The following is a 25,397-nucleotide window of genomic DNA, read 5'->3' as shown; positions in this document are numbered from 1 at the left end:
ACCTGATGGTAAGCGGTCACCACCGCCGTCAATGGTGCTTTAAGAAATATTCATAATTCCTTACATCGCTAATGCACCTTTAAACTTGGGAAATAAAATGTTATGTCCCTATTGCCTGTAGTTACACTGGCTCGCTCTCCCTTCAAACCGGAACACAACAATACTGAGTACTACTGTTTGGCGGTAGAATATCTAAAATGTGGGTGGTACCTACCCTGGCGGGCTTGCACAAAACCCTACCATCAAGTAAATATTTAATTGCTACGTTAATTACCATCACTCACTCAATTAATAATAAAATTCATACACATAATTTCAAACACTGACAGTCAGATGACGTAGCCCAAAAATTCGACCATATTGTCAAACTTTCAATATTATTTTAGAATTGCACCTCTACTTCGAAAGAGATGTCTGTAATTAAAAGCCTTCTCGAAATCTCTTATTTTACAACAAAATACGAATCCTTTTTCGACGTTGGTCCAGGCGGGATTTTTCATCCATTTCGTTTTGTGACATACGTCTTTGCATTTCATAAATATCAACGCCTTTTGCGACGTTAAATTTGGAATGTTAATAAAAATAATTGCCAGGGACGACTCTTCTTGATAATTAATTACTACCTGAAACAATAACATAAAAAATGTTTAATCGTAAAAAATAATATACATTATTATCTATACATATATTATAAATGCGAAAATAAATCACTAACTCTCTCAGTCTGTCTATTCGTAAAATTTCGTATTAAGCAAGCTTGACTTCCAAGGAAGGACATAGGCTCCCTTAAACGCGAGCGAAGCCACGTGACAACTAGTTGTCCATAAATGGTGGCTTTTATGTCGGCAAAGTAATACGTTTGGTTAGGTACCATCCAATTATCACATATTCTACCGCCAAAAAGCAATATTTTAGTATTGTTGTGTTCTGGTTCGGTGTGAGCCAGTGTAACTACAGGCAAAAGGAAAATAACTTCTTAGTTCCTAAGTTTGGCGGCGCATTAGTGATTTATGGAATGGTTAATAGTTCCTACGTCATCAATTTCACAGTCGGAGTGAACACTTACCATCAACTGACCCCAATACCGGTTTGCCTCGTTTTATTAAAAAAATATTACAAATTAATAACTATTCGAAGTCCATACAATCGCATAGATCACAAGGAAAAAGGGTACAAAGAAAATACCTATATAAAATTTTCGTAACTTTGTACAATATCGTAACGTAAAAAAAAAGAAGAATAAATACCTTCCATAAATACAACGGAACCTGTTGTTGACGGTTGTTTCTGTCATTTAATCGTATTTCCTTAATACCATCGTTTATATTTAATAGTATTGAATCCGAAGTTCCTGTCCATACTTCTAGATTATAGCCTAAGCTCATAGCAAGAGAACGCACTCTTCGTTCCACCTCGTCCCAGTTCTATGGATATAAAAAGAAAGTTAAGTTATACGAGTATATTGAGTAATAATGATTCCCAATACACGTCATGATTTATTATAAATAAAAATTCAAGAAACAAAACTTATGATTAAAATGAAAGATGTATGAATGTTATGGTATTGAAAAAGAAACGTTTCTTTCACATATTTGAGTTTTCCGGTATTTGATTGTAACCTAATACTTATAATAAATATTTGCTGTTAAAACGCTTAAAGCAGTTGGAATAGTAGTGCAAAAAGTTCATTAAAAGTATAACACCTCGCCTTATTGCCTCCACTGGTTAGGAAGGGCTGGTTCGTTTTTGCCCAGAGGATCGGAATTGCGATTCAAAAGGGAAATGCTGCTAGTATTCTTGCCACCATTCCACGCGGTTATTATTTATACAGTAATTATTTTAACTATTTAAGGAATCAATGTTAATAATTCAAATAATAAATGAAAAAGAAATGAGATAACCATAGTTCATATATACTTCCTCAAGTGCACAAATTAATATAATATAAACATCCGGATCATGGTTACAACAATAATATCATAATATGCCAAAAAACGTTCCTATTTTATTATTAGGATCGCCAATACGCTGCCAATCTTTGGAACCAAGATGTTACGTCTCTAGTCACACTAGCTCACTCACTCAAAGCGAAAAAAAACAATATTAAGTATTGTTTTTGGCGGCAGAATATGTGGCAAGTCTACCTATCCAGACGAGCTGCACAAAGTCCTATCAATAAGTACAAAATATTCTCGCAATTACCTCTAAACCACAAGTACTCCAAATAGGTACGACGTTCAAATAAGTAAAAGTCGCCGCTTGGATCAATCCCGGCATCACATCCTTAGAATTCACCAATTGCCTTTTGCCAAAGCAGCATTCGTCGCTTTTACTAAATACTTCACCAATTGACGCCGAAATCGAGGTTATTTGTTTCTTACAATCATATATATCGTCAAAATTCAATGGCAACAATTCATTCTTCTCAAATTCCCCAATGAGATCAGTATTCGCCACACCCTCGTGTATAGCGTATTTCGTAAAATGTATCTTAAATTTATCTTTATCTAAGCAAACGTCATAGACGTTCAGGAAGTAACTACCCAAAGAAAACCCGATGCTGATTAATTCCGTGTTTCCTCGTCGACAGGATATCTTTGTATTTTTATACGTGACTTCGATTTCTTTGGCACATTTCATATCAGAAATATCGTATGTTTTATTATTCATTTGGAACCAAGTTTTGTCTACGCACGTTGCCAAGATGTAAGTACCCAAGCGTTCATCGTTGTAAGATAAATATGTTCCAGGACAAAATAGGTAAATTGGTGTATAGATAGATATTGTTTTCTCGAATATCCAATTTTGAGTTTTTGATAAAATCAATGGCATATGTCTATCTAAATACTTCGCTCTTGGTAAAGTGCAGGCTGTGGACAAAGATAAGTTAAACTTAATGACGAAGTACTTAACAGTGAAAAATCGCGTACTTTAAATAAATCGTAAAATAGAGCCGAGATGACCCAGTGGTTAGAAGGCGTGCATCTTAAGCGATGATTTCGGGTTCGAACCTTGGCAAGCACCACCTAATTACCATGTACTTAATTTGTGTATATAATTCATCTCGTGCTCGGCGGTGAAGGAAAACATCGTGAGGAAACCTGCATGTGTTTAATTTCAACGAAATTCTGCCACATGTGTATTCCACCAACCCGCATTGGAGCAGCATGGTGGAATATGCTCCATACCTTCTCCTCAAAGGGATACCTTAGCCCAGCAGTGGGAAATTTAAAGGCTGTTAATGTAAATAAATCGTTCAACGTGGTACATTTATGTTACTTATAGAATATTAAGCGCACTAACAGTAAAAGTAAAAAAATGTGCATATCATTTATAAGAATATTTATAACAAAATATAACAGTAAGAAATTGTATTAGTACCTGATAAATTAAAAATATTTATATATTTTTTAATATTAATAAACAATTTTATACAGTTATTATGTATTTATATTACAGGTATGGAAAAGTCATAATCTTTCTTTTTTTTATGGCATTGGTTGGCGGACGAGCATATGGGCCACCTGATTGGGCCTTTGTCTATGGTAAGTGGTCACCACCTCCCATAGACAAAGGCGCTGTAAGAAATATTAACCATTCCTTACATCACCTATGCGCCACCAACCTTGGCAACTAAGATGTAATGTCCCTTGTGCCTGTAATTACACTGGCTCACACACCCTTCTAACCGGAACACAACAATACAGAGTACTGTTATTTGGCGGTAGAATATCTGGTGAGTGGGTGGTACCTACCCAGACAGGCTTGCACAAAGCCCTACCACCAAGTAACTAATAGTATATGTTTAAATTTATTGAAAGAATAATGTAAAAAAATTACTGTAGTACCTAATGGTAAAACGAAAATATCGCATGCCACAAGGATAAGCACTGATCTATCACCATGTTCTGCTTGCATTCGATTTCGATATAAAAGTAAATAGCTATATACCTATGTTAAAAAATCAAACTGACCTTCTTTTTTAATATAAAATACTCTTTCGATAGATCCGAATTCATTTGTGATAACACATTTGTATACTCCAATGTTTGTTTTTTCCATCTTGAACTTATAAATCATTGATTTTTCCTTAAGGCTACTTGAACCAAAACGCCATCTAACCTAGAATTATAATACGTGATAATTACATACATGGACAGCGGCCTAACAGCCTGCAAAGTCAAAGTCAAAGGTTGTGTTTCGTATACGTCGTGCAAGATATTTCTAAAAGTAAATTATACGTGATGGTCAGATAGTGGAATCGATTTATTCGGTTGCGATGTATGTATTCCTTCCACTGGGCAGTCTTCTACTAGTTTGACATTACGAAGTAAAATATATACAATGAATCCATTGATAGTTTATACCGGCAACTCACCGTAGGCGTTGGTTCACCATCAGCAGTACAGTCTAAAGCTTCTACAGTACCTTCTTTGAAATTTATATTTTTTTTATAATCTGAATTAAATTCTGGTTTAAATCCAACAACGACGTTCTTGTTATATGATTCTGACGACCAAAATGTACTCAGGCGACACGTGTATACGCCGGAATCGCTCAGTTGTGCATTCGACAAATATAGGTTTCCTTCTTTTAAAAAAACTCCATCCTAAAATAAGGTAAGGTATTATAGTCTTCCTGAGAATAAAACTACGTATTCTACCAAAAAGCAATGGACTTATATTGTTGTTTTCAAGTGTAACTACTGGCTGATATAACATCTTATACCCCGTTCAAGTGAGCTTGATCTTTTTGACAGACGGGCTAGTGATGAGAAACAGAAATATATATAACAGTCGATGGAACGATGGGATGCGTAATTCAAATTAGAATTCAATGTTTTTTTTAGGTTATTTTTCTAAAACGAATTATACCAGCTGAAGAGACCCCAACCAAAAGGACCCCCGTTCGTAACAATAACTTAACAATGATCTTTAATAAGGATTTTTGTAATCGATATTTGTAGCAGTTACTGCTTGTTTTTCGCGTCCCTACCGTCCAACCGATGTAACATTGTAAAAGCGTCTATTATTTTCAGTGTTTCTATTTAAATTTTACTTTGAAGAAATTATATGTAAATAAAAAAAGTCTTAACATTTTCGGATAACGCTTGAATCTTTATGAACTTTTGTATTATATACATTTCTTTTAAATATTTTTACAATTTTTAAAATCATTAAATTAAGAAAATATGTTCGTCATTGCAAAGTTATGTCGATAAGAATAATTTACATCTGTCAAAAAGATCAAGCTAACTTGTACATGGTATAGTTCCACAGGCAGTTAATTGGCATATTTGATGATTGGGTGACAATGGCTGACAATGGCTGTATCTTTGGGCTGTGGTGACCGTTTATCATCCTGTTGCCCATTAGCATCCTCTTAAAGGCTTCATTATGTCTTTAAGCGGATGCAAATGGGAATGTTTAATTCTATTTACGAATTCGTCGGAAGCTTATGAAAAAATATTTTAATAAAAATAAAATCATCAACAAAAAATTAAATAATAATAATTTAAGGTTATTGACCTCACCTTGAACCAGCGCACTAAAGTCCACTTTTGTATAACCAATTCAGGGGAAAAACCGCACGAAATTTTACTCGACGATCCCAATTTAATATGCAACGTGAAAATAAAAAACGTATCGACGATTGCTATAAAAAAAAATTATAATATTAGTCGTTACATTTTAATTAATACAATATATCTTATTCCAATGGCAGAAGGAGTGAGGTTAAAAACAACTGATATCTATAACTATGTTATGGAAGTGATATTTATCATCATAATTATCAGCATCATTACGTACTATATAAAACAAAGTCGCTTACCGCTGTCTGTCCCTATGTATGCTTAGATCTTTAAAATTAAACAACGGAATACATGCACAATATAGTAGAAAAACACTGATAATTTTAGAGGTTTCTGAAGTGATGTCGTTAATAAACACATTTTTTGCGTTTACATTGCAAACGCTGGCTGAACCCGATGAGATAGATCAAAACAATGTACTACAGTATGTACCTTAAAAAGGTCTTCAAAAAAGTCTGCAATGATCTATCTCTTACGGATACCCCACAATAACCTTTTTTTTATCCTTTACTTATAACGAGAAATAAGGGCTTATTTTATTAATACAGCATTCATTCTTATTCAATTAAGTATATATTGTGCATTTAATATAGATCAATATGGCTTTTTGCAACATGTAATTTAAATGAATATTTTCAAAGATATTACAGATTTAAAACGCAACATAGCGGTTTGTATTGTCTAACGACTGAAAAACTGTGAACGTTGTAAGGACATTCTGTAGTATATTTAGTGGCAACATTGCACCCGTGAGAAGGGGCGGGTCGCTAGTTAGCAGATATATTAATAATTTACCGAGCCTGTGAGAATATAAGAAGAAAAAAAGATAGGTAACATCGCTATTATTATAAATAGCTATTATTTTTGATCATCTTCGAGAGCCGTGGTTCAAGGTATTTGAATTAATGCATATATTATACTTACAATCAATTTTCACATCATATTCAATTGTAGCAACATCTAAAGTGTTTTCCGCTTTACAGAGGTAGGTGCCTTCTGCGCTTAAAGTGATGTTCTTTATAATCAAAGTTCCATCATTTTCAATGTCGTACCAATCTGTACCTGAAATTACCATAGAAACATTTAAGCCACCTTCAACTTTAATAATCCTCATATTTTTTATCCAGGTAATTCAACCAGCAAATCGAAGTCAGTCAAAAGAGGCGTTATATTTAGTTAAAACTCCAAGTAATTGTCATGTACCTATATTTATTTTACATAGTAATAATAAGTAACAACTTTAATAATAGTATTGACTCGGCCTTATTCAAAAGTGTATCACTCAGCTTGCTCTGAAAGAGCATACCGCTTAGCAACTGAAATGATAAGATGAAATCTGTAGAAGAGCGAAGATAACCGACATACTCGTAACTCGTGTAGTTATAACTAGTAAGGTGAAGTGACATTGAACTCAAGGTCTTAAGGCGGAAGAAAAGATGAAACCAAGGCAGAGGATGCCGTCAGAACAGATCGCCTTACTACTGACACGACGATGAGAGATGATTACAGGAGTCAAGCTTCTCTGTCAGAGTAGCGCTCTTCAGGCTTATTTCTAGCATTACATAGGTTAATCCTAAGCTGGTTTTTACTAGATAATACTGGTACCTTATATTTTATAATGAAAAAAAAATATGTTAAAAAATTTACCTTTAGCGATATTTAATTTATTAAACTGCCATGTTATTGTTGGCTTGGGAGAACCTTCGGCTTCACAGGGAATCCTAAGAGTAAGATCACCCACGACGGCATATAATGTTGATGTTTTTAATGTATTTATTATTTCAGGAGCAGCTGAAATTATTAAGTGTTTTTTTTATAAAGATACTTATAGCACTGATACTGTATACTAGAAGATTTATTTATTACTAGAAGATTACTTTTAAAAACAGTGTCTGTTCATATACATTTATTCCAATAAATCGTTGTTAACGTTTATAGTATCTAGTGTCTCAATTTAAGATTCTATTTATTCTGTTTTTTAATATTGCATAATTTTTTTTCATTTATTTCCTTTAATTATCTTATCTTTGGGTGGCTATCTAAGCTTAAATTACATGGTGGTAGGGCTTTGTGCAAGTCCGTCTAAATATGTATCACCCATTCATCAGATATTCTACCGCCAAACAGCAGAACTAAGTATTGTTGTGTTCCGGTTTGAAGGGTGAGTGAGCCAGTTTTACTACAGGCACAAGAGCTCTTAATTATGAAATATATCATAAAAAAGCTAGGTGGTACAAAACAAATGGTCTTTACTTTTGCCGTACAATAAAAGTATTTCGAGAGCCGAGATGACCCAGTGGTTAGAACCCATGCATCTTAACCGATCTTTACGGGTCAAACCCGGGCAAGCACCACTGAATTTTCATATGCTATTTGTGTTTATAATTTATCTTGTGCTCGGCGGTAAAGGAAAACATCGTGAGGAAACCTGTATATGTCTAGTATCAACAAAATTCTGCCACATGTGTATCCATCAACCTGCACCGTGGTGGAATATAATCCAAACAAAAAATAATTACCTAAAATAAATATTTCGTACGTGATTGTTTTTATACCACCCGCATTTTCTGCCACACACGTATAATTTCCTTGATCGTCAATCTGAGCTCGCTTCAAATTGTAAGAGTTATTTTTATCATGTCTGAAAAAACAGAACATTTTAGTAAATCAGCTCATCCTTTTGTCTGATGGATATGGCATAAGGTGGATGGAAGTTGGAGTAAAGGGATATATTGTCAAAAACAGTATATCACCCACCAGTCGGGTAGATCGACGATCTGAAAGAGATGGCGAAACAAAAGGCAGAGGCACCTTGATAAGCCTACCTCCAAGGGCTTAGTTTACTAGGTTTAGACTTGATAGGCTGTTCTGTCTACATCGTCTTAGATGATATGCCTTACGAAGCTTATGTAATAAATTATAGGGTTACAGTTACAGGGATCTGGATCAATTATTCATAGCATGCTTTTATTTTATATAGAATTAAGTTATTTTTTTCTTTATTTTGGAGAGCATTAAAGCTATTTTTATTCTGATTGTTATTGTGAAGTTATAACAGACGAAGAACTACTATTATCGCTGCTCATATTTAATACTAAGAGATAATTGTAAGTGTGTTTTAAAAAAAAACAATAAATATATAAAATAATATTACTCACAGTAAATCTAATTGCAAATAATTTGGTCCAAAGAAATTCATTATCCATTTTACCGTCGGCTTAGGATAACCCCGGACACGGCACTCCAATATTTTAGAACTCCCAGCTTGCAATGTTAAACGGTGTTCTACAGGCGGTTCTATTGTAACAGGTTCTATAAAGTAATATACATAATTTTATTTTAATCTATATATATATATATATTTATTACAAAACTGTATACATATCATTACAGGAAATGGTGGTCCTAATTCGATATTACAGCACGTTTATTAATAATATTTAAAATAAGTCTCTGCATTATATATGATATAGTCCAAATGGCTATAGTTGTGAGTTCAATCAGGCTGCAATAAAACTATATTCTTGAATCAGAATTAAGAATCGTGTTAAAATATTTTAATAATTGATCATATTTTACTGTTAAATGAAATTAAAACTGTTATTAGCTCACCGTAAATAATAAGAATGGTAAATTCTTTCGCCTCTCCGAGGCTGTTTTTTGCTTTGCAATAATATTTACCACTGTCCCATGTCGAACCTATAAAACTGTAAATAATAAGATTATTCGTTTTTTTTTTTTTCATAATATTAATGGCTGATGAGAATTTGACAGAAAACGTCAATAACTTTCTATCGTCTCAACTCTAGATATGGACCCAAGAGCTACAGATTCAGCTTTGTAATCTATTTACAAGACGAAGAGACAGGCAATAGAAGTACTATTAGATAGATAGATTAATAACAAAAAATCAATACCTTAAACTATTGTTACTGAAGATACGATATTTGCCTGAAACATTTATTTCTGTATCGTTGTAAGTCCATTGAACTGTTGGTTTTGGTGATCCATCAACAATGCAATTCAAAGTTACAGTCTCGCTTTGATTGAAATTAATTCTTCTAATCATCTTTACAGACGGAATATCTACAAAAATACTATATAAATATATATATGGAACACTCAGAACCATACTCCAGTTAAATCGGTTTTTTTTTATGTCGATAACACTATTCGCCATATGTTTATCTCTGTAAGAGTGCCATCTAGATGTTACATGCATATGCTTGATAAGGCTGCAGTTCTCAATGTCCTGAAATCAAATACTGGATAGCCCAATAAAAAGTTATTGACTTTTACCGTCAAAAACTTCTCAGTGGCACTATCAACTTCCTAACCCAGAGTTAGGAAGTAGACTGTGGTACACACCAGTGCATCGGAAGAATTTAAAGCAGTTAAACATTCACCTGATCTCTGTAGACGTTCTAGCTTTCTGTCAGGAGTTAAATGCAGTCAGGAGGATTTCAGCTTATCTCAATACATAGAACGACGTGATGTTCTCAAACTTGTTACAGATGGCACAATTACAGAAATGAAGTAATATAGACAAACGTCTGGACAAAACTACTTTCACGATTTTTCCCGGTAATAAGTAATATTTTAAAGAACATTATTATCATAAATTAACTTTAAATATCGCTTGAAGTAGTGTTTAAATACTTTTTTGTTTCATATTATCTGTAATCTGGCTTCTTTAAGCAAAACCTATTAATATTTAAAAAAATTTAATTCGCGCTTTTAATATCAACTACTTGAAAAAACCTAGATATAATGATGTATTTGTAAAAATAATACATACATTCTACAATCAATTGCATTTCATGAATGTCTTCATTGATATCATTTTTGGCCTTGCATCTATAAATTCCATTGTGTTGCTTTTCAATATCATCAATACGAAAAGTTGACTTTGTGTTTTCTAAGTCTTCAAATTCAAGCAGTGATATGTCTTTGCTAAATGACCAAGACAACATAGGTTTCGGAGTACCTCGTATAATTCTGAAATTAATCAATTATTATTCAAATGGGTCAGTATCTCATTTTATAAAATATGATCAGTATTCGAATCGACACTAAAACCAGCTAGTTGCATTGTTCGTAATGTCAGCGTTAAACTAAGCATTATATTAAGTTACAAACAGTGGCCAATAAGAAATAATTATATTTTTATTTAAGAGATAGTTACTCAGATTAAAACTCAACTAGTACCTGCATGGCAAATCAATACTTTGTCCTATTTCCCTGTAGTAAGTAACTACACGTTTGTCTATTTTAGGAGCGTCTGCAAAAAAAACATTTGGTTAAAATAAAAAATAAAATGTGTTCTTCAAATTATTTTTTCTTGACGATCGTTGCTCATTTTTTTATATATTTATTATCCAAAGGAACAGTATAGAATAGCTTATAAGTTTTTCTTACCTATACCGGATATAGCAACCTTGAATGGAAAATCTTTAGCCTCATGGTCGTTAACGACATTCACACGGTAATTTCCTTTTAGCTTATTATTCATGCTTTTTATAGTTAATGTCGAGCTGTCTGGTGATATTTGATAATTTATATCGCTACTTATCTTTTCGTCATCTTTAAACCAAGTGATATTTACATCTGGCGATGCATCTACGATACATTTAAATTCGAAACTTTTTTTATATTCCACCGATTCATCTGAAATTAAATGTCATGTTATCATTTTTTTTTTTTTTGCGATATTTAAAGAATCATAATGACAATCATAATTTATAATGATATTTTCATGCTTTTTTTCTAATTTGTTAACATCAGTTTTCTAAATTTGAGAAACTTGATCATTCAAAATTCCTACATTATAGACGTAAGAAATAATAATTTAAATACTTACCTTTTGGATATTCAAGAACTTCGAAGTATATTTTCCTATTTGTTCTAACGTCTATGGATTTTGCGTCCTTGTCTCCTTTATTGTTTATCGCTGTGCAAGTGAGTGTCATATTCGTGTTGACTTCATTTATTTCGAGAACACTAATATAGTCATATGGAAGATCAATCGGTAACACTGGCTATAATATTGTATAAACAAAAATTCGGTATTGTCCTTGTTAATTACAAAGTGTGCCTTAGCTACTAGATAGATTAATTACCAAAAGTATATCTGTTCGATTACCAATATTTTTTTTATATCTAAGCATGAATCTGTAATTTAGGTACCTAATATCATATGATAATTTTTATCTAGTATACATGACGTTTTTAAAAGCTTAAAGAATAAAATGCCATTGAATATTTTAAACTAATTAAATTTTTATATCAAAGTCAAAAGTCAAAGTCAAATATCTTTATTCAATATAGAAGTGTTTATACTTGCTTATTGATAGTCAAAAATCTATCACCGGTTCGGAATATAGCACCTCGGACCTGAGAAGTACCGGCGAGAGAAACTAAGCGGGATTTTTTTTTTTGTTTACCATTTTTCATGTACAATAATAATTATATTTTAGTTATTTGAAACAGCCTGGAGGCGATCATTTCATGTGCTCAGTCAGCTGTAATATCATCACATACTAAAAGAGAACAAAGAGCAAAAAAATATTACCTCAGATGATATAATTGCACCAGAACTATCCGTCCACGTAACGTTCGGCTCGGGATACGCATGGATTTTGCATTTCAAAGTCAGAGGTTCAGCAAATTCAACATCTACTAGTGAGTTTGATAAAATCGTTACCATTGGCACCGTAAATTTTGGTTTTTCTATTGGACGAAATAGAACAATCTTTATTAAATAAATTAAGTAACGATATTGCAATATTAATTAATGATTCTTGATTTTCTTCATCGCAAATTATTTTAGATACTAGTTTTTTTTGTTTTCTAATTAGATTTTTTTTTATTGTTAATATGTAGAAAAACTATAATCTCATTTATGAAATGGATTTAAACTAATGGGGATCAAAGGCAATTGTAATTATACATATAAGATAGCTTGATCTTTTTGACAGATGTAAATTTTTCTGATCGACATAACTTTGCAATGACGAACATATTATTTTCTTAATTTAATGATTTCAAAAATTGTAAAAATATTTTATAAAAATACATATAATACAAAAGTTCCTGAAGATTTAAGCGTTATGCGAAAATTTTAAAACGTTTTCTATTATATATTATTGCTTCAAAGTAAAATTTTAATAGCAATACTGAAAGTAATAGACGCTTGTACAATGATACATCGGTCGGTCGGAAGGTAGGGACGCGAATAACAAGCAGTAACTGCTACAAATATCGATTACAAAAATCCTCATTAAAGATCATTGTTAAGTTATTGTTACAAACGGGGTGTCCTTTTGGTTGGGATCTCTTTGGCTAGTGGTTGGGGTCTCTTTACCTGATATAACTCTTTTTAGAAAAATAAGTGAAAAATTAAATTCTAATTTGAATTCCATTTTGTCAAAAAGATCAAGCTAACTTGAACAGGGAAGCTAACTTTATAATTAGTCAATTAGTCAACTATCAAATCTTAATAGGAATCATAATGGCCAGTTGTGCTATTCTGTAAGAGCTTATTTCATAACTCACTCGCGAGTTGTTGATAGCTGTTGACACTGCTGAAACTTCAAATGTAACATTTGTTATTTAAGTCAATGTCACATACTATACCGTATGTGATCCGATTCTTTTCCTATAGAATAACTCTACTGACTCGAGAGCAAATCTGCTACGATAATTGAAGATAAATTACAAATTACCTAATTCATTTTGATATTCAGATGTACTTGTTGATAACCTTGTAATTTTTTCATTTTTATTTGTAAGCCCATTTATCTGTAATACGCAAATTGAATCGTTTAGATTTGTTTAAGCTGTGGCAGTATTTTAAAAGTAAATTAATGATTTCTTACCGCTATTTTGAACATACCAGACGGCGGCTTAAATGGTTCTGTTACGTATAATTGTTGTTCTACGTTAATTATTTTTAAAGGTAAGACATTTAGTATGCTATAATCAATATCTCTTATCTCAACTGTTTCTAATGTGACGTCTTTTTCAATATTATCTAATTTAATTGCTAAATACTGCTTATCTAAAACAACACCGAGCGATTATTTTATTATTTAATGTGCCTCATCCTTATTGCTATATAGTCAAAATTTAATTAATTTAATACCTGTAGGTCCCTTGAGAGGCTTAGTTGAAGTTTCGTTCATGGTGGTAGGTTTAATTTTAGAAAAGCCATATTGAAAGCAGACTGTAGTTGACGCGGAAACAACGACTAAACATTTTATATCATTATTTATATGAATAGTATAGTCTCCAGGCTTAGCAATCAATTTATCAACCTGCGATCAATTTGAACTATTATTTAATTTAGCTTCAAATAAATATTGGTCAACATCACATACATTACTCTGATCCCAATGTAAGTAGCTAAAGCAATTGTGTTTTGGAAAATCAGAAGTAACGATGGTACCACAACACTCAGACCCAAGACAACATAGAAAATTAATGAACTTTTTCTACATCAACTCGCGTGGCGTACCCATGAAAATCGGTGTACACACTACTCGACCACGGAGATCGTCAAATAGCTTGAACAAATAATTTTTAATATAGATATACTTTATACATTATGATAAGGTTCTGTGCAAACCCGTCTGGATAGGTACCACCCACTCATCATATATTCTACCGCCAAACAGCAATATTTACGTATTGTTGTGTTTCGGTTTGAAGATTAAGTGACCTAGTGTAACTACAGGCACAAGGAATTATTTATTACAGCGCTGATTGTAATCCACTTAGATATATATTTAAAAACAAAATATTTGCTCTATGTTTTGTGATGTTGACGTTCATTTTTATAATTAGTATTATAATTAATAGTTATGTTCATATTCAATTCAGTATTTTTCCTATTAAACTAAAACTCACAGCAGTTTTATCCGTATGAGCTATTTCCACTGTTTCAATGATGATACCAACTGAATCTGATACTTGATAGCTTGGGGAATCTGATGTTATAGATATCATGACATCTTGTATTTTGCTATCGACCGTAAACTGAAATAAGAGAAAATTAATCAAATATTTAGCTAATCAGTTTGAAAACAGAGTCGGTGGTCTAATAATACACATGTGGCAGAATTTCGTTGAAATTAGACACATGTAGGTTTCCTCACGATGTTTCGTGCGTGTTATCTCGTGCTCGGCGGTGCATGGTGAAGGATCACCGCCGAGCACGAGATGAATTATAAACACAAATTTAGCACATGATAATTCAGTGGTGCCTGCCTGGGTTTAACCCGAAATCAAGATGAAAAAATGATGATGAAGAAGATCAAGATGCACGCGTTCTAACCACTGGGCCATCTCGGCCATCTCGGCAAAAGTAACAGCGTCACAGGTCAATATAGTATTTAATAAAAACAATAACTCCAGAACACATCAGATTAAACCAACAATTAAAATTTGTTTCGTCATCAAGAATTCTGAAATTTTGACTGTTATGATACGTGGAAACATGAAACGGACATGACTTTAATGTATTATTTTGATAGAAATGATACGTCGGCGGCACTGACAACACGCCTGTGAAGATATGGTCGCTGCACTAAGGCCTGCTCTCCTACTGAAGGATTGGAGTTTATTTTATCACGCTGCTCCTGTTCGGTTTAGTATTTGCTTAGTATGTGATTGATCGATGTTTTCCTTCACAACCGAGCACAAGACGAATTGCAAACACTAATTAAAACTGTTGAAATCGTCATTGCATGACGGGTCTAGAACATTTAATCTTCCATTATTTACTTGTTCAGCCACAGGACCAATCATTTTTAATAATAGTTAATTATAATTTAAACTGACTCACTTGGACTGTGCCTCCCTTTTTTTTAATATTTTTATGATTCAATACCGTCCGTTTATTTTTAATAGATTCGATAATGTAGTTTATAATCTGAAACAAAATTAAATATATTATGGATATTTTTGTAGCCTCTTATTAAATAGCGCGTTTGTTTCAGTACTTACCTTATTAATGTCATTTCTGTTTATGTGAAATATTTGTCCAGATGTCGCTTCAGTTAAGTTTTCGTACACAGAAAAATATTTTCCGCCGTATTTTTTACACATTCCCGTCATAAGGAAGTTGACCTATAACAAAATTACACACACATGTACTCATATATCGACGCTTGTAAATAAAGCATTTTTCACTAAGCGGCATTGATTACTTTACAGGAAATAATAATAGCCGAATTGTTCGATAAATATTTTAACATATATAGAAAAATATTTTTTTAGTAGCTATCTAATATATTAAAATAAGACTCCTTACACTTGTATAAGAAGCTGTTTAAGTCGCTTAGATAAAAAAAAAATCCTCATTTAACAAACAGGTACTTATCTAAACTATTACTAAAAGGTCTGCAGCAAAGTTACTCTAATTCACACAGTTTAAAGTTTTAAGCGATTTTATATTTCAAAATCGTTCAATTTTCTAAACGTTATTTATAGTTAATAAAATTACCTTAGACCTACCTTCGTGAGTGTCATTTAACCAATAAGTACTCCCTATTATCGTGCAAAACAATTTCATTGTATTGGCCTTATATATATTAAAAATACAGACCTAATTAATATAATGAGATTTGTTTTTATTAACAATCATCATGATCTGAGATCAATGTATTTTGTATTTTAGAAATCTAAAATAATACCAATGTAAATTGTAAACATAGTTATACCACATACATTTTGAATAGTAAAAAATAAAATAACAATTTAGGTACTATATGTGAGTAAAATAACACAGTAACTATTTAAATGAATCAAAACAGTATAAAAAAATAATGAAATACCCGACTTTAGTTAAATAACAAAAACAAACTGATAAGCTTATGAAAAGTTAGAAAAACAATAATAATTATAAGTTTATAATAATATAATCAGTTCGTATAACAGCCAAATTGTTATTTGTATATAAAATATATCAATACAATACACTAATTAATCCTGAGTATGTTTTGCAACTTTAGATATTGTTACTAACCTCTGACCTAATTTAAAAAATAAAATCACTATCTTCATGTCCGACTCCGGGAAACAATCTTTGACATTTGTAGCGTGTGGTATGTTTAAAAATAATGTTTGAAGTAATTAGGAACGACTTTGTAAATGTCAAATTTGCCGTGATTGTTAGAACGCGTACATCTTACCCGATGATTGCAGCTTCAAACCCAGGCAAGCACTACTGAATTTTCATGTGCTAATTTCAATAAAATTCTCCCACAAGTGTATCTCCCAACCCGCAATGGAGCAGCGTGGTGGAATAAGCTCCGATAACCCAACAACAACGATGAGGCCTTAGCCCAACAATGGGACACTCACAGTCTATTACGTTGACTAATTCATCGTATTTGGTCTTTAATATGGGAATCTAAGATCGGTAACAAGGTGAAACAGTGACCTTGGCTTTAGACTGACCTCAAAATTTTCCGTAGTGGCATTCATGGATGTTTTATATATAACGCTTTGCTTATCCATTCATAGGTTGCTTATCTTTCCGGTTAGGTTGCCTTTAAAATACTTGTCACTAATACTAACACATCTATAAAAATCTTCATAACCCAGTCTTTCCACTTGGGAAGGCGATTCATCCTGTTTAGATTTTGCTGTAAACCATCGATAATGGAGTGTTAACAGTCGTATTCTTTAATCTGTTTTCAATAATAGCATACGTAGTATTCACGGGTATATAAGTGTCAAGTACAGTCAAAAGATAATTTATTTGAATAGTGTTTATTCTTTTACAAGGATTGGCTCTTATAGGTTTCGTTGATACGACGAGCCCCTTTTTTGTTGTATAATTCTTGAATTTGATTTTCCGACGATTTAATCATGGGTATCGGCTTCACTATCTTTGGTTTTTGCCCTCTTTTATTTCTTTGGAATTTTTTTCATAGTGATTACAAAATGTTCTGATATTAATTCATGACCTTCTGATTAATTATCAGAATCTTTATCTTATATGTAACCAATATATTTAATTTTTTCTTACTATTATAACTTTACTTTTGTTATTAAATTTGACCTCCGTGGTCGAGTAGCGCGTACACAGGTTTTCATGGGTACGCCATTCCGAGGTCCCGGGTTCGATTCCCGGCCAAGTTGATGTAGAAAATGGTCATTAGTTTTCTATGTTGTCTATGTGGTGCATTAACTAATGGTAGGAAAAACTAAATCCCACGAAGTGGCAATACTAATAGAATGTACACTAATATTTCTTTCAAATGCCTTATAGTCTTATTATTAGACCAAAACTCATTGATTGATTTACATTCGAATTTTTTATTTGATTGTTTTATTTTATGATCTTTTAGTTTAGCAACTATAAAAATCTGATATATTAATAGCGTAAGCCGATTTTGTGCCAGTGATTATGGGACGATAGCTGCATGTAAAAAGTCTCATTTTGAAGACCTACAGCCGTACAGAAAATTAAAATGGATTCTGGATTGCAATTTACTAAATTGTTACGATTTAACATGGAATAAATTTTAGAGAGCGGAAAAAAGTTAGTTAACGGTTAGCGAGCAGTGCTACGGCTGTACAAGAAAAATAAATAAATAACGTAAACAAAATGAAAGTAAATTGCTATCGACAAACTCCAATTCAAGAGAAGTTTCATTGGCGCCAAATGTGTGAGATGTGTGTGAGATGAGTGACTTGCGGCTTACAATGAAATGAAATTGATATAGATATGAGATTGATAGAAATATCATAGATATCTAAATTCCTAAAAAATGTTTTGAATAAAAGCGAAGTTTCGCGTGAGAACCACTAATAAACTTTATTCGACTATTAATAAATTTGTTTGACAATCATATCACTCAATTTTCTACCTTTTTACCTTAATTATAACACATCGTTTGGATGAAAAGGAAATTTAAACAGAGGACAATAAACTAACATAAAATATAAATAAATAAATATGTTAACATTCAGGAAAATAAACAAACAGGAAATTTATTTATTCGATAACCTATTTATTTCTTCACTGAAAATTTAAACTCTTTTATACAGGAAAATACTGATAGCATTCTTGCCAACTTTTCTGACGGTCATTAATCAAGTCAAAGTCAGCCAAGCATCTTCATCATCATCATTATTGATTGGCGAAAATTCTACCAACGCTCCTCGTCTCAGACTTAAGATAAGCTATATAATTAAGTTATGGTAAACCTAGGGTAGGCACTCCACCACGTATGTAGATTGAATTTCAATTACAACACGTAAATTTTAGGAGATTATGGATAACAACCTGAAAATGGCGATCCAAAGTAGAGATGATTTCATAATAAACAGACTGGCTAAGGAACCTCAAGAAGACAAATAACAAAGACACATTCCGAATGTCCGCCCGGAATCTACGAGTTATTTGCAGAGAGATTTATATTGCTTATAAAACCAAAAATTACCATATATAGATAACAAAAAAAACAATAATAATTATAATTAATCCTCAAACTTAAATTGTAATGCTGCCTGGTAATATTAAAAATTGGTGTTCCACAAGGATCAATTTTGGATCCCTTTCTATTTCTAGTATATATAAATGATCTAGAAAGGATTCTATGTTAAGGGTATTTGTGATATAGATACTTCACTGATTTTTAAGGCAGATAAAAAAAACTGACTATGACGATGTGAACAGTGTATTATCACAGATACACGATTGTTTTACAGTAAATACTTTAGTTTTGAACACAAGTAGTAAGGATAAGCTTATAACGCCAAGTTTCCGACTCCGCAAAGTCAATAAATCATTCTTGGGGCTAGGTATCCGTTTCTATAATAGATTACCGCAAACATTTTTAACTTTGCCGTTTCATAAATTCAAATCATTTGTAAAAAAATATATTAGTAAAGAAGGCATATTATTCGATACAAGATTAAAAAGATGATAAAAAGGCGTGGCGTGGTAGTTGACTTCCAGGCAGAATATATAAAATACATATATAATTGTATTTAACTAACATTACTGTATTTTTAGATGTTAAAAAAGAGTAACTGCTGAGTTTCTGGCCGGTTCTTCTCGGTAGAATCTACATTCCGAGCCGGTGGTAGCTTTATATCTTAATATAGTTTTTTAAATGACGATTCAAAAGTGCTTGTAAAAGCCTTGACTTGAATAAAGTACATTTTGATTTAGATATTTTGTGATATGCAGGAACGCAATAAAAAAATACAAATCAAAGATAAGGTGTCAAGGGCATGAACAACATGTCTGTATATGTATATAATAAAATAAAATAAAAAAACATTACTACTTAACACTTATAAAAATTTTGTATTTTAAATAACAATTTTAGCCTTAGACTAATTGAGAATTTAACTTACTTGGATTGCTTTTTTTTGACTGAGGCTCTTCACGAGATCTATTTTATAATAATCTGAAGCAGAAGCATCCGTGAAGACATAGAAAAAGGAATTTGGTTTGCTAATTTTTAACGCTTCTTCTATTCCCGACATCGAGTACTCAGGGCAATCACCTCCGTTCGTTAAATTTATAGATTTTAAACCTGCTTTGAATTCTTCTCGGTTTTTCGTCCAAACTAGTAAATCTGCGTCTAGTTGAAGAAGAACTTCAATTTTAATTTGTCTCATTTAAATGGTTACATTTGATTTAAAACAACATCAATTACAAACTATTTTATCTATCTTTTATTTTAAACGTTATGATTTTTGCTGCGTTGAAATTACTTTCAACTTTTCTTAGCATTTTAATTAAATCAGCATTTACCAGTTTTGCACAAAATGTAATATCTTCAACAATTACAAATAAATAAATTGGTTCGCGTGTCATTTCCGTATTATAAAAACAAAGTAACTCTGTATACCACCTCTTCAAGCTTAAACTGCTGAACTGATTTAGATGAAAATTGGTAGAGAGATAGATGCTTTCTCGGAGGAAAATAGGCAATTTTTTTTTATTTTGCCTCTCGAGTGGGAAAAACGGGTAGTGACGGTTTGTGTGCTATTGTTAAACGCGGAAAAAGCCGCCTGTTCATCAAGTATTAGTGCACATTTTAAGTTCAAATTTGGTTTTTGAAAATCATATTAAAAATATTTTACCACTTACTGGGATCGTCAAATGTGACTATGATAAAATCTTCAATTCGACTACTGTTCGACTTAAGTACTGCATCAAAAATAAGGTCCGTTTTCTTTTTCACGTGATCAATAACCTTACGCATCGATGATGTTCTATCGATAACAAAAACTAAGCTACTCTTCGCTTGGTGACAGTTCACACACATTGTAATATCGATCACGAGGAATATATATAATTTCATAAACGACATCACGTTGAGAGTGATTGATACTCTACGCACAAAGTATTAATGACACATTACTATAAGTTACTGATAACACTTTCGTACTTCATCATACAAGAACATTAACGGTGATTTATTTTAATTTACTCTAAAATATTATTTACTAAATCACGCAGAGTATCGACTTCGATTGAATTTAAATTATACTAATTAACACTCGATTCAAATGAGACCGTCAAAAACTTTCCTGTTATCTTATTCAACACATATGTACATAAAACTGAAATCTGTGCATGTGTGCGTCATAATGCGAAATAATTATATTAATGTAAATAACGACTCTTATGACATGACTTTAAAAAATTATTTCTATCAATTAATTACTAACAGTAATGGATCAATCATAAAATCATTACATTTTTTTTTTACATTAGTAGCCTGTAAATTTACCACTGCTGGGCTAAGGCCTCCTCTCCCTTTAACGAGAAGGTTTGGAGCATATTCCACCACGCTGCTCCAATGCGGGTTGGTGGAATGCACATGTGGCAGAATTTCGTTGAAATTAGACACATGCAGGTTTCCTCAAGATGTTTTCCTTCACTGTCGAGCACGAGATGAATTATAAACACAAATTAAGCACATGAAAATTCAGTGGTGCCTCCTTGGGTTTGAACCCGAAATCATCGGTTAAGATGCACGCGTTCTAACCACAGGGCCATCTCGGCTCTTCTACTGGGTCATAAAATCATCATGATCAAAATAAGTGGTGTGAAATTAACAAAATGATTCATTATGAAACCAGAAAAATATTTTCATATAAAATTAACTCAAAATCTTACACTCAGTGGTACATATTAAAAGAGGTAACACAAATTCGAGTTCTGGACATCCTTTTGGATTCAAAGTTAACATTTTTGCCGCATTTAAATAACATTACTGCAAAAGCGTCAAGAAATTTAGGTTTCTTAAAAATAAATACTAAAATATTCAAAATTGTGTTAACAAAAGTAATACTATACAATGTATACATATGTACGAAGCCTCCTAGAGTGCTAGGAGTCTTCGTACATATGTATATATCTTCGTACTGCGGTAGTTTTAGTGGATAGGACAGGGCATTAGGCCCTGTCACGGGGCCCTCATGGCCCCGGTTGAGTCCTACATACCTGTCCGCTCCCCGACCGGGCTGCATACGATGCTTTACCTCCTAGTAAAACTAAAAAAAAGGGTAAGTACCTACCTTCTTGCTTGGTAAATTCATAGATCTTACCATCGATGATTAGAAAAAGTAAATTGACAATTAAGTTGTAGAAAGTTAATATAAGAGTATAAAAAGTCAAGAAATTAATTGAATATAATTAAATAATTGTAATTTAAATTGCTAGGAATCGTGACATTGGAGTTCAAAGATATATTTAGCATTCATATCTCAGATGTTTCAACGGTTCGACCGGACGAAGGAACTGATAAAACTTTGTGCACTTCGTGAAGGTTTAAAAAATTGCGACAAAAATAGATTGTAAATAATAATAACTGGTAATTCAAACAGTCTGAACAGTCTCGATCCAAAAAACTCATTCCCTTTTTTATGTTATAGGGGGCAAACGAGCAGGAGATTCACCTGATGGACAGTGACTACCACCGCCCATGGACATCTGCAATACCAGGGGGGTTGCAGGTGCGTTGCCGGCCTTTTAGGAAGGAGTACGCACTTTTTTTGTTCCCAAGTCGTATCGGTTCGGAAAAACGCCGGCGAAAGCTGGTTCCACAGAGTGGTTGTGCGAGGCAGAAAATGTCTTAAAAATCGCGCTGTAGTGGATTTTCGGACATATAGATGGTGCGGGTAAAATTTAGAATTTTGACGAGTTGTCCGAAGGAGAAATTCGGCTGCCGGGATTAATCCAAACAAATCCTCGGAACATTCCCCGTGATAAATTCTGTAGAAGATGCAGAGCGATCCAACATCTCTACGCAAAGCCAAAGGATCAAGCAGATCGGAAAGGGCTTGATCGTCTATAATTCGAGCCGCTCTACGTTGGATACGGTCAAATGGAAGGAGCTGGTACTGGGGAGCACCCGCCTAGAGGTGAGAGCAGTATTCCATGTGAGGCCGAATTTGCGCCTTGTATAGTCTTAGACGATGGGCCGACGTGAAATACTGTCTTGCCTTGCTGAGCACACCGAGCTTTTTTGATGCCAATTTGGCTTTGCCTTCCAATTGACCGCGGAACTGAACGATGCTCGAAACATCGACGCCAAGTATTCCGATACTAGCTGTGGCGGCTAACGGAATGTTCTCGAATCGTGGAGATACGAAAAATGGTGTTTTTTTAGCAGTTAACGCGCAAACTTGCGTCTTTTTGGGGTTGAAATGGACTAGGTATATAGTATTCCGATACTAGCTGTGGCGGCTAACGGAATGTTCTCGAATCGTGGAGATACGAAAAATGGTGTTTTTTTAGCAGTTAACGCGCAAACTTGCGTCTTTTTGGGGTTGAAATGGACTAGGTTTAGCCGACCCAGTTCGAGACTTTGTTCAACGAAGACTCGATTTCAGACACAAGTTTGTTCCGGTTTTCTTCGACGTTTTCCCGAAAAATATTAGCACGGCCGGTGTATGAGGTGTCCACGGTGCTGTCGTCTGTAGACACCTCATACTCCTTAATTTTGGTTGACACGTATTACCACTACATGGTAATTACGTTCAATCACAAGGTTCCAAAACTGCCAACATTATATTTTTAATGCCGAAACCCTATATATATTGGGGCGAACCAAACACTCGTGCGATTCAGAAACCAGCTCTTCATATAAAGTTCTAGTACAAGGATTCAATACTTTTCTTACGGTTACACACTGTGTAGCCCACACAAGGGATATTACATCTTAGTTCTGAAGATTGGTGATGTAAGTTATCTTTACTATTTCTTACAACGGCAATTTCTATGGGCAATGGCGACTCCCAGGTGGTAGATTTGCCAACTCGTAAGCTTTGACAGCAAGGGTTGACGCTCTATTAAACCATCATGACCTCTCTCTACCAAAACAGCTCTCCTCCGATGTGTACCTTAAATATATTAGTAAAAATTCAAGATATGAGTTTTAATATATACTTTTTTTGGAACTAAGAGGAACTGGCAGAAATCATGAAATGATGGAATGGAATAAGTGCTATGCCGTCTATAAGCGACCTTTGACTCTTTACCACTTTATCTTTCCATTTTATACGTTTTTTTTACAAAACTATACAAACTTATTTTTTGTTATTGAATGAAGATTTTGAATAACATTTTTTTCGTTGTCATACACTTATTTCAAACTTTGTTAAATTACTTTATTGTGTCCGTTACGTGTATATACATAATTTGTAGCGAAAAAAACTTCCAAGTGGATGCACCACACATCTCTAGTTTCTTCAATAATAATCTGTCAAACACGCGGAAGTCTATCAGTGCCAAATTTATATGCCAATTTTTCATATTTCTGTATTTTCTTTCGATAAAGAATCTTATGAATTCAGTTTTATGTCTTTTTAAGGAAAAATATGAGTAGCTTGAAATAAAAACCAACTTTCAGATACAAAAGGTCGAAATCAAACATACTTTCCGTTAAAAAATCTGAAATAAAAGCTCGAAACGCAAAAAACGCATGTACAAGTAGATACATATATTTGTAAATAATTGATATCCATACACGTTGTGAACTTTGTAACAAGGTTAATTAATAAACAAGCGTTAGGTATTGTCACTGATTTTACTATCATATTGTATTTATTATAAAATAGCTAATATTATAATTAGACAAGATAACCCTGACAATCGATCAATCAATGAATATATATTTTATTCAAGTAGGCTTTTACAAGCGATTTTAATTCGTCATATTACAAAACGTTTTACAGAGAAGCTACCACCGGTTCTGGCAATAAAGTCAGTAGTTAGTCTCTTTTCCAACATTTAAAATAGAAAGTTATGTTAGTTAAATACAATTATATAAATAAATATATGTATATAATACATACTTCCTGGAAGTCCTTATAACCTTGTATTGAATAATGTATTTTTTACTAATCGGCAAAGTTAAAATATCTGTAAATTTTTATTATACAAACGGTTCCCTCGTCCCAAGAAGGATTTATTACTTGACGCATTCGAAAACATGTCTTTATAAGCATATCCTTACGTCTCGTGTATATGCAATTATTTTATCATTGATTCTATCAAAGATAATCATGTTGTGTACATAACATTGTTATAAATATATTGTGACGCAACAGTGAGAATTCCTACTTTGTTAAAAAACATCCTGAAGAGAGTCTTTAACTCCAAGTTGCTTAGGGCATAATAGGTTATTAAAATCTAGGGCACGCAAATCTTAACCGGGCATACACATCTGTGTTCTTTTCATATGCTTAAAATATTTATGATTCATCTCGTGTTGGGCGATAAAGAAAAACATCATCAAATAAACTATCACTACCACATTTATAG

General features: G+C 32.9%; 1 protein-coding gene across 1 annotated transcript; it reads right to left on the bottom strand.

Moving 5' to 3' along the window:
- Positions 1-194: 194 nt before the first annotated feature.
- On the bottom strand, positions 195-20,751 carry LOC125072223 (hemicentin-1-like). Its single transcript, XM_047682748.1, has 25 exons — positions 20,712-20,751; positions 19,970-20,199; positions 15,599-15,721; positions 15,438-15,524; positions 14,501-14,629; positions 13,737-13,908; positions 13,471-13,652; positions 13,318-13,393; positions 12,165-12,322; positions 11,454-11,631; positions 11,012-11,260; positions 10,802-10,874; positions 10,392-10,591; positions 9,511-9,679; positions 9,206-9,300; positions 8,752-8,905; positions 8,113-8,234; positions 7,241-7,384; positions 6,518-6,655; positions 5,534-5,655; positions 4,379-4,609; positions 3,975-4,122; positions 2,203-2,870; positions 1,248-1,424; positions 195-623 (listed from the first exon to the last, which is right to left on the bottom strand). Exons 2-25 carry the CDS (start codon positions 20,099-20,101, stop codon positions 378-380), a joined length of 4,173 nt encoding a protein of 1,390 aa, XP_047538704.1. The 5' UTR covers positions 20,102-20,199; positions 20,712-20,751; the 3' UTR covers positions 195-377.
- Positions 20,752-25,397: the final 4,646 nt, after the last annotated feature.

Source organism: Vanessa atalanta, chromosome 21, assembly GCF_905147765.1.
Source record: "Vanessa atalanta chromosome 21, ilVanAtal1.2, whole genome shotgun sequence".
NCBI lineage: Eukaryota > Metazoa > Arthropoda > Insecta > Lepidoptera > Nymphalidae > Vanessa > Vanessa atalanta.
This window is presented reverse-complemented; position numbering and strand designations above follow the sequence as displayed.

What these genes read in the sequence shown, in the direction of transcription:
- LOC125072223 (XM_047682748.1), bottom strand. Translation starts at nt 20,101, where the DNA reads ATGTCGGGAATAGAAGAAGCGTTAAAAATTAGCAAACCAAATTCCTTT. An exon ending in CTCATACGGATAAAACTGCT is followed by an intron (nt 13,909 to 14,500) that starts GTGAGTTTTAGT and finishes AATTGATCGCAG; the next exon opens with GTTGATAAATTGATTGCTAA. An exon ending in TGAATATCAAAATGAATTAG is followed by an intron (nt 12,323 to 13,317) that starts GTAATTTGTAAT and finishes TTCGTCCAATAG; the next exon opens with AAAAACCAAAATTTACGGTG.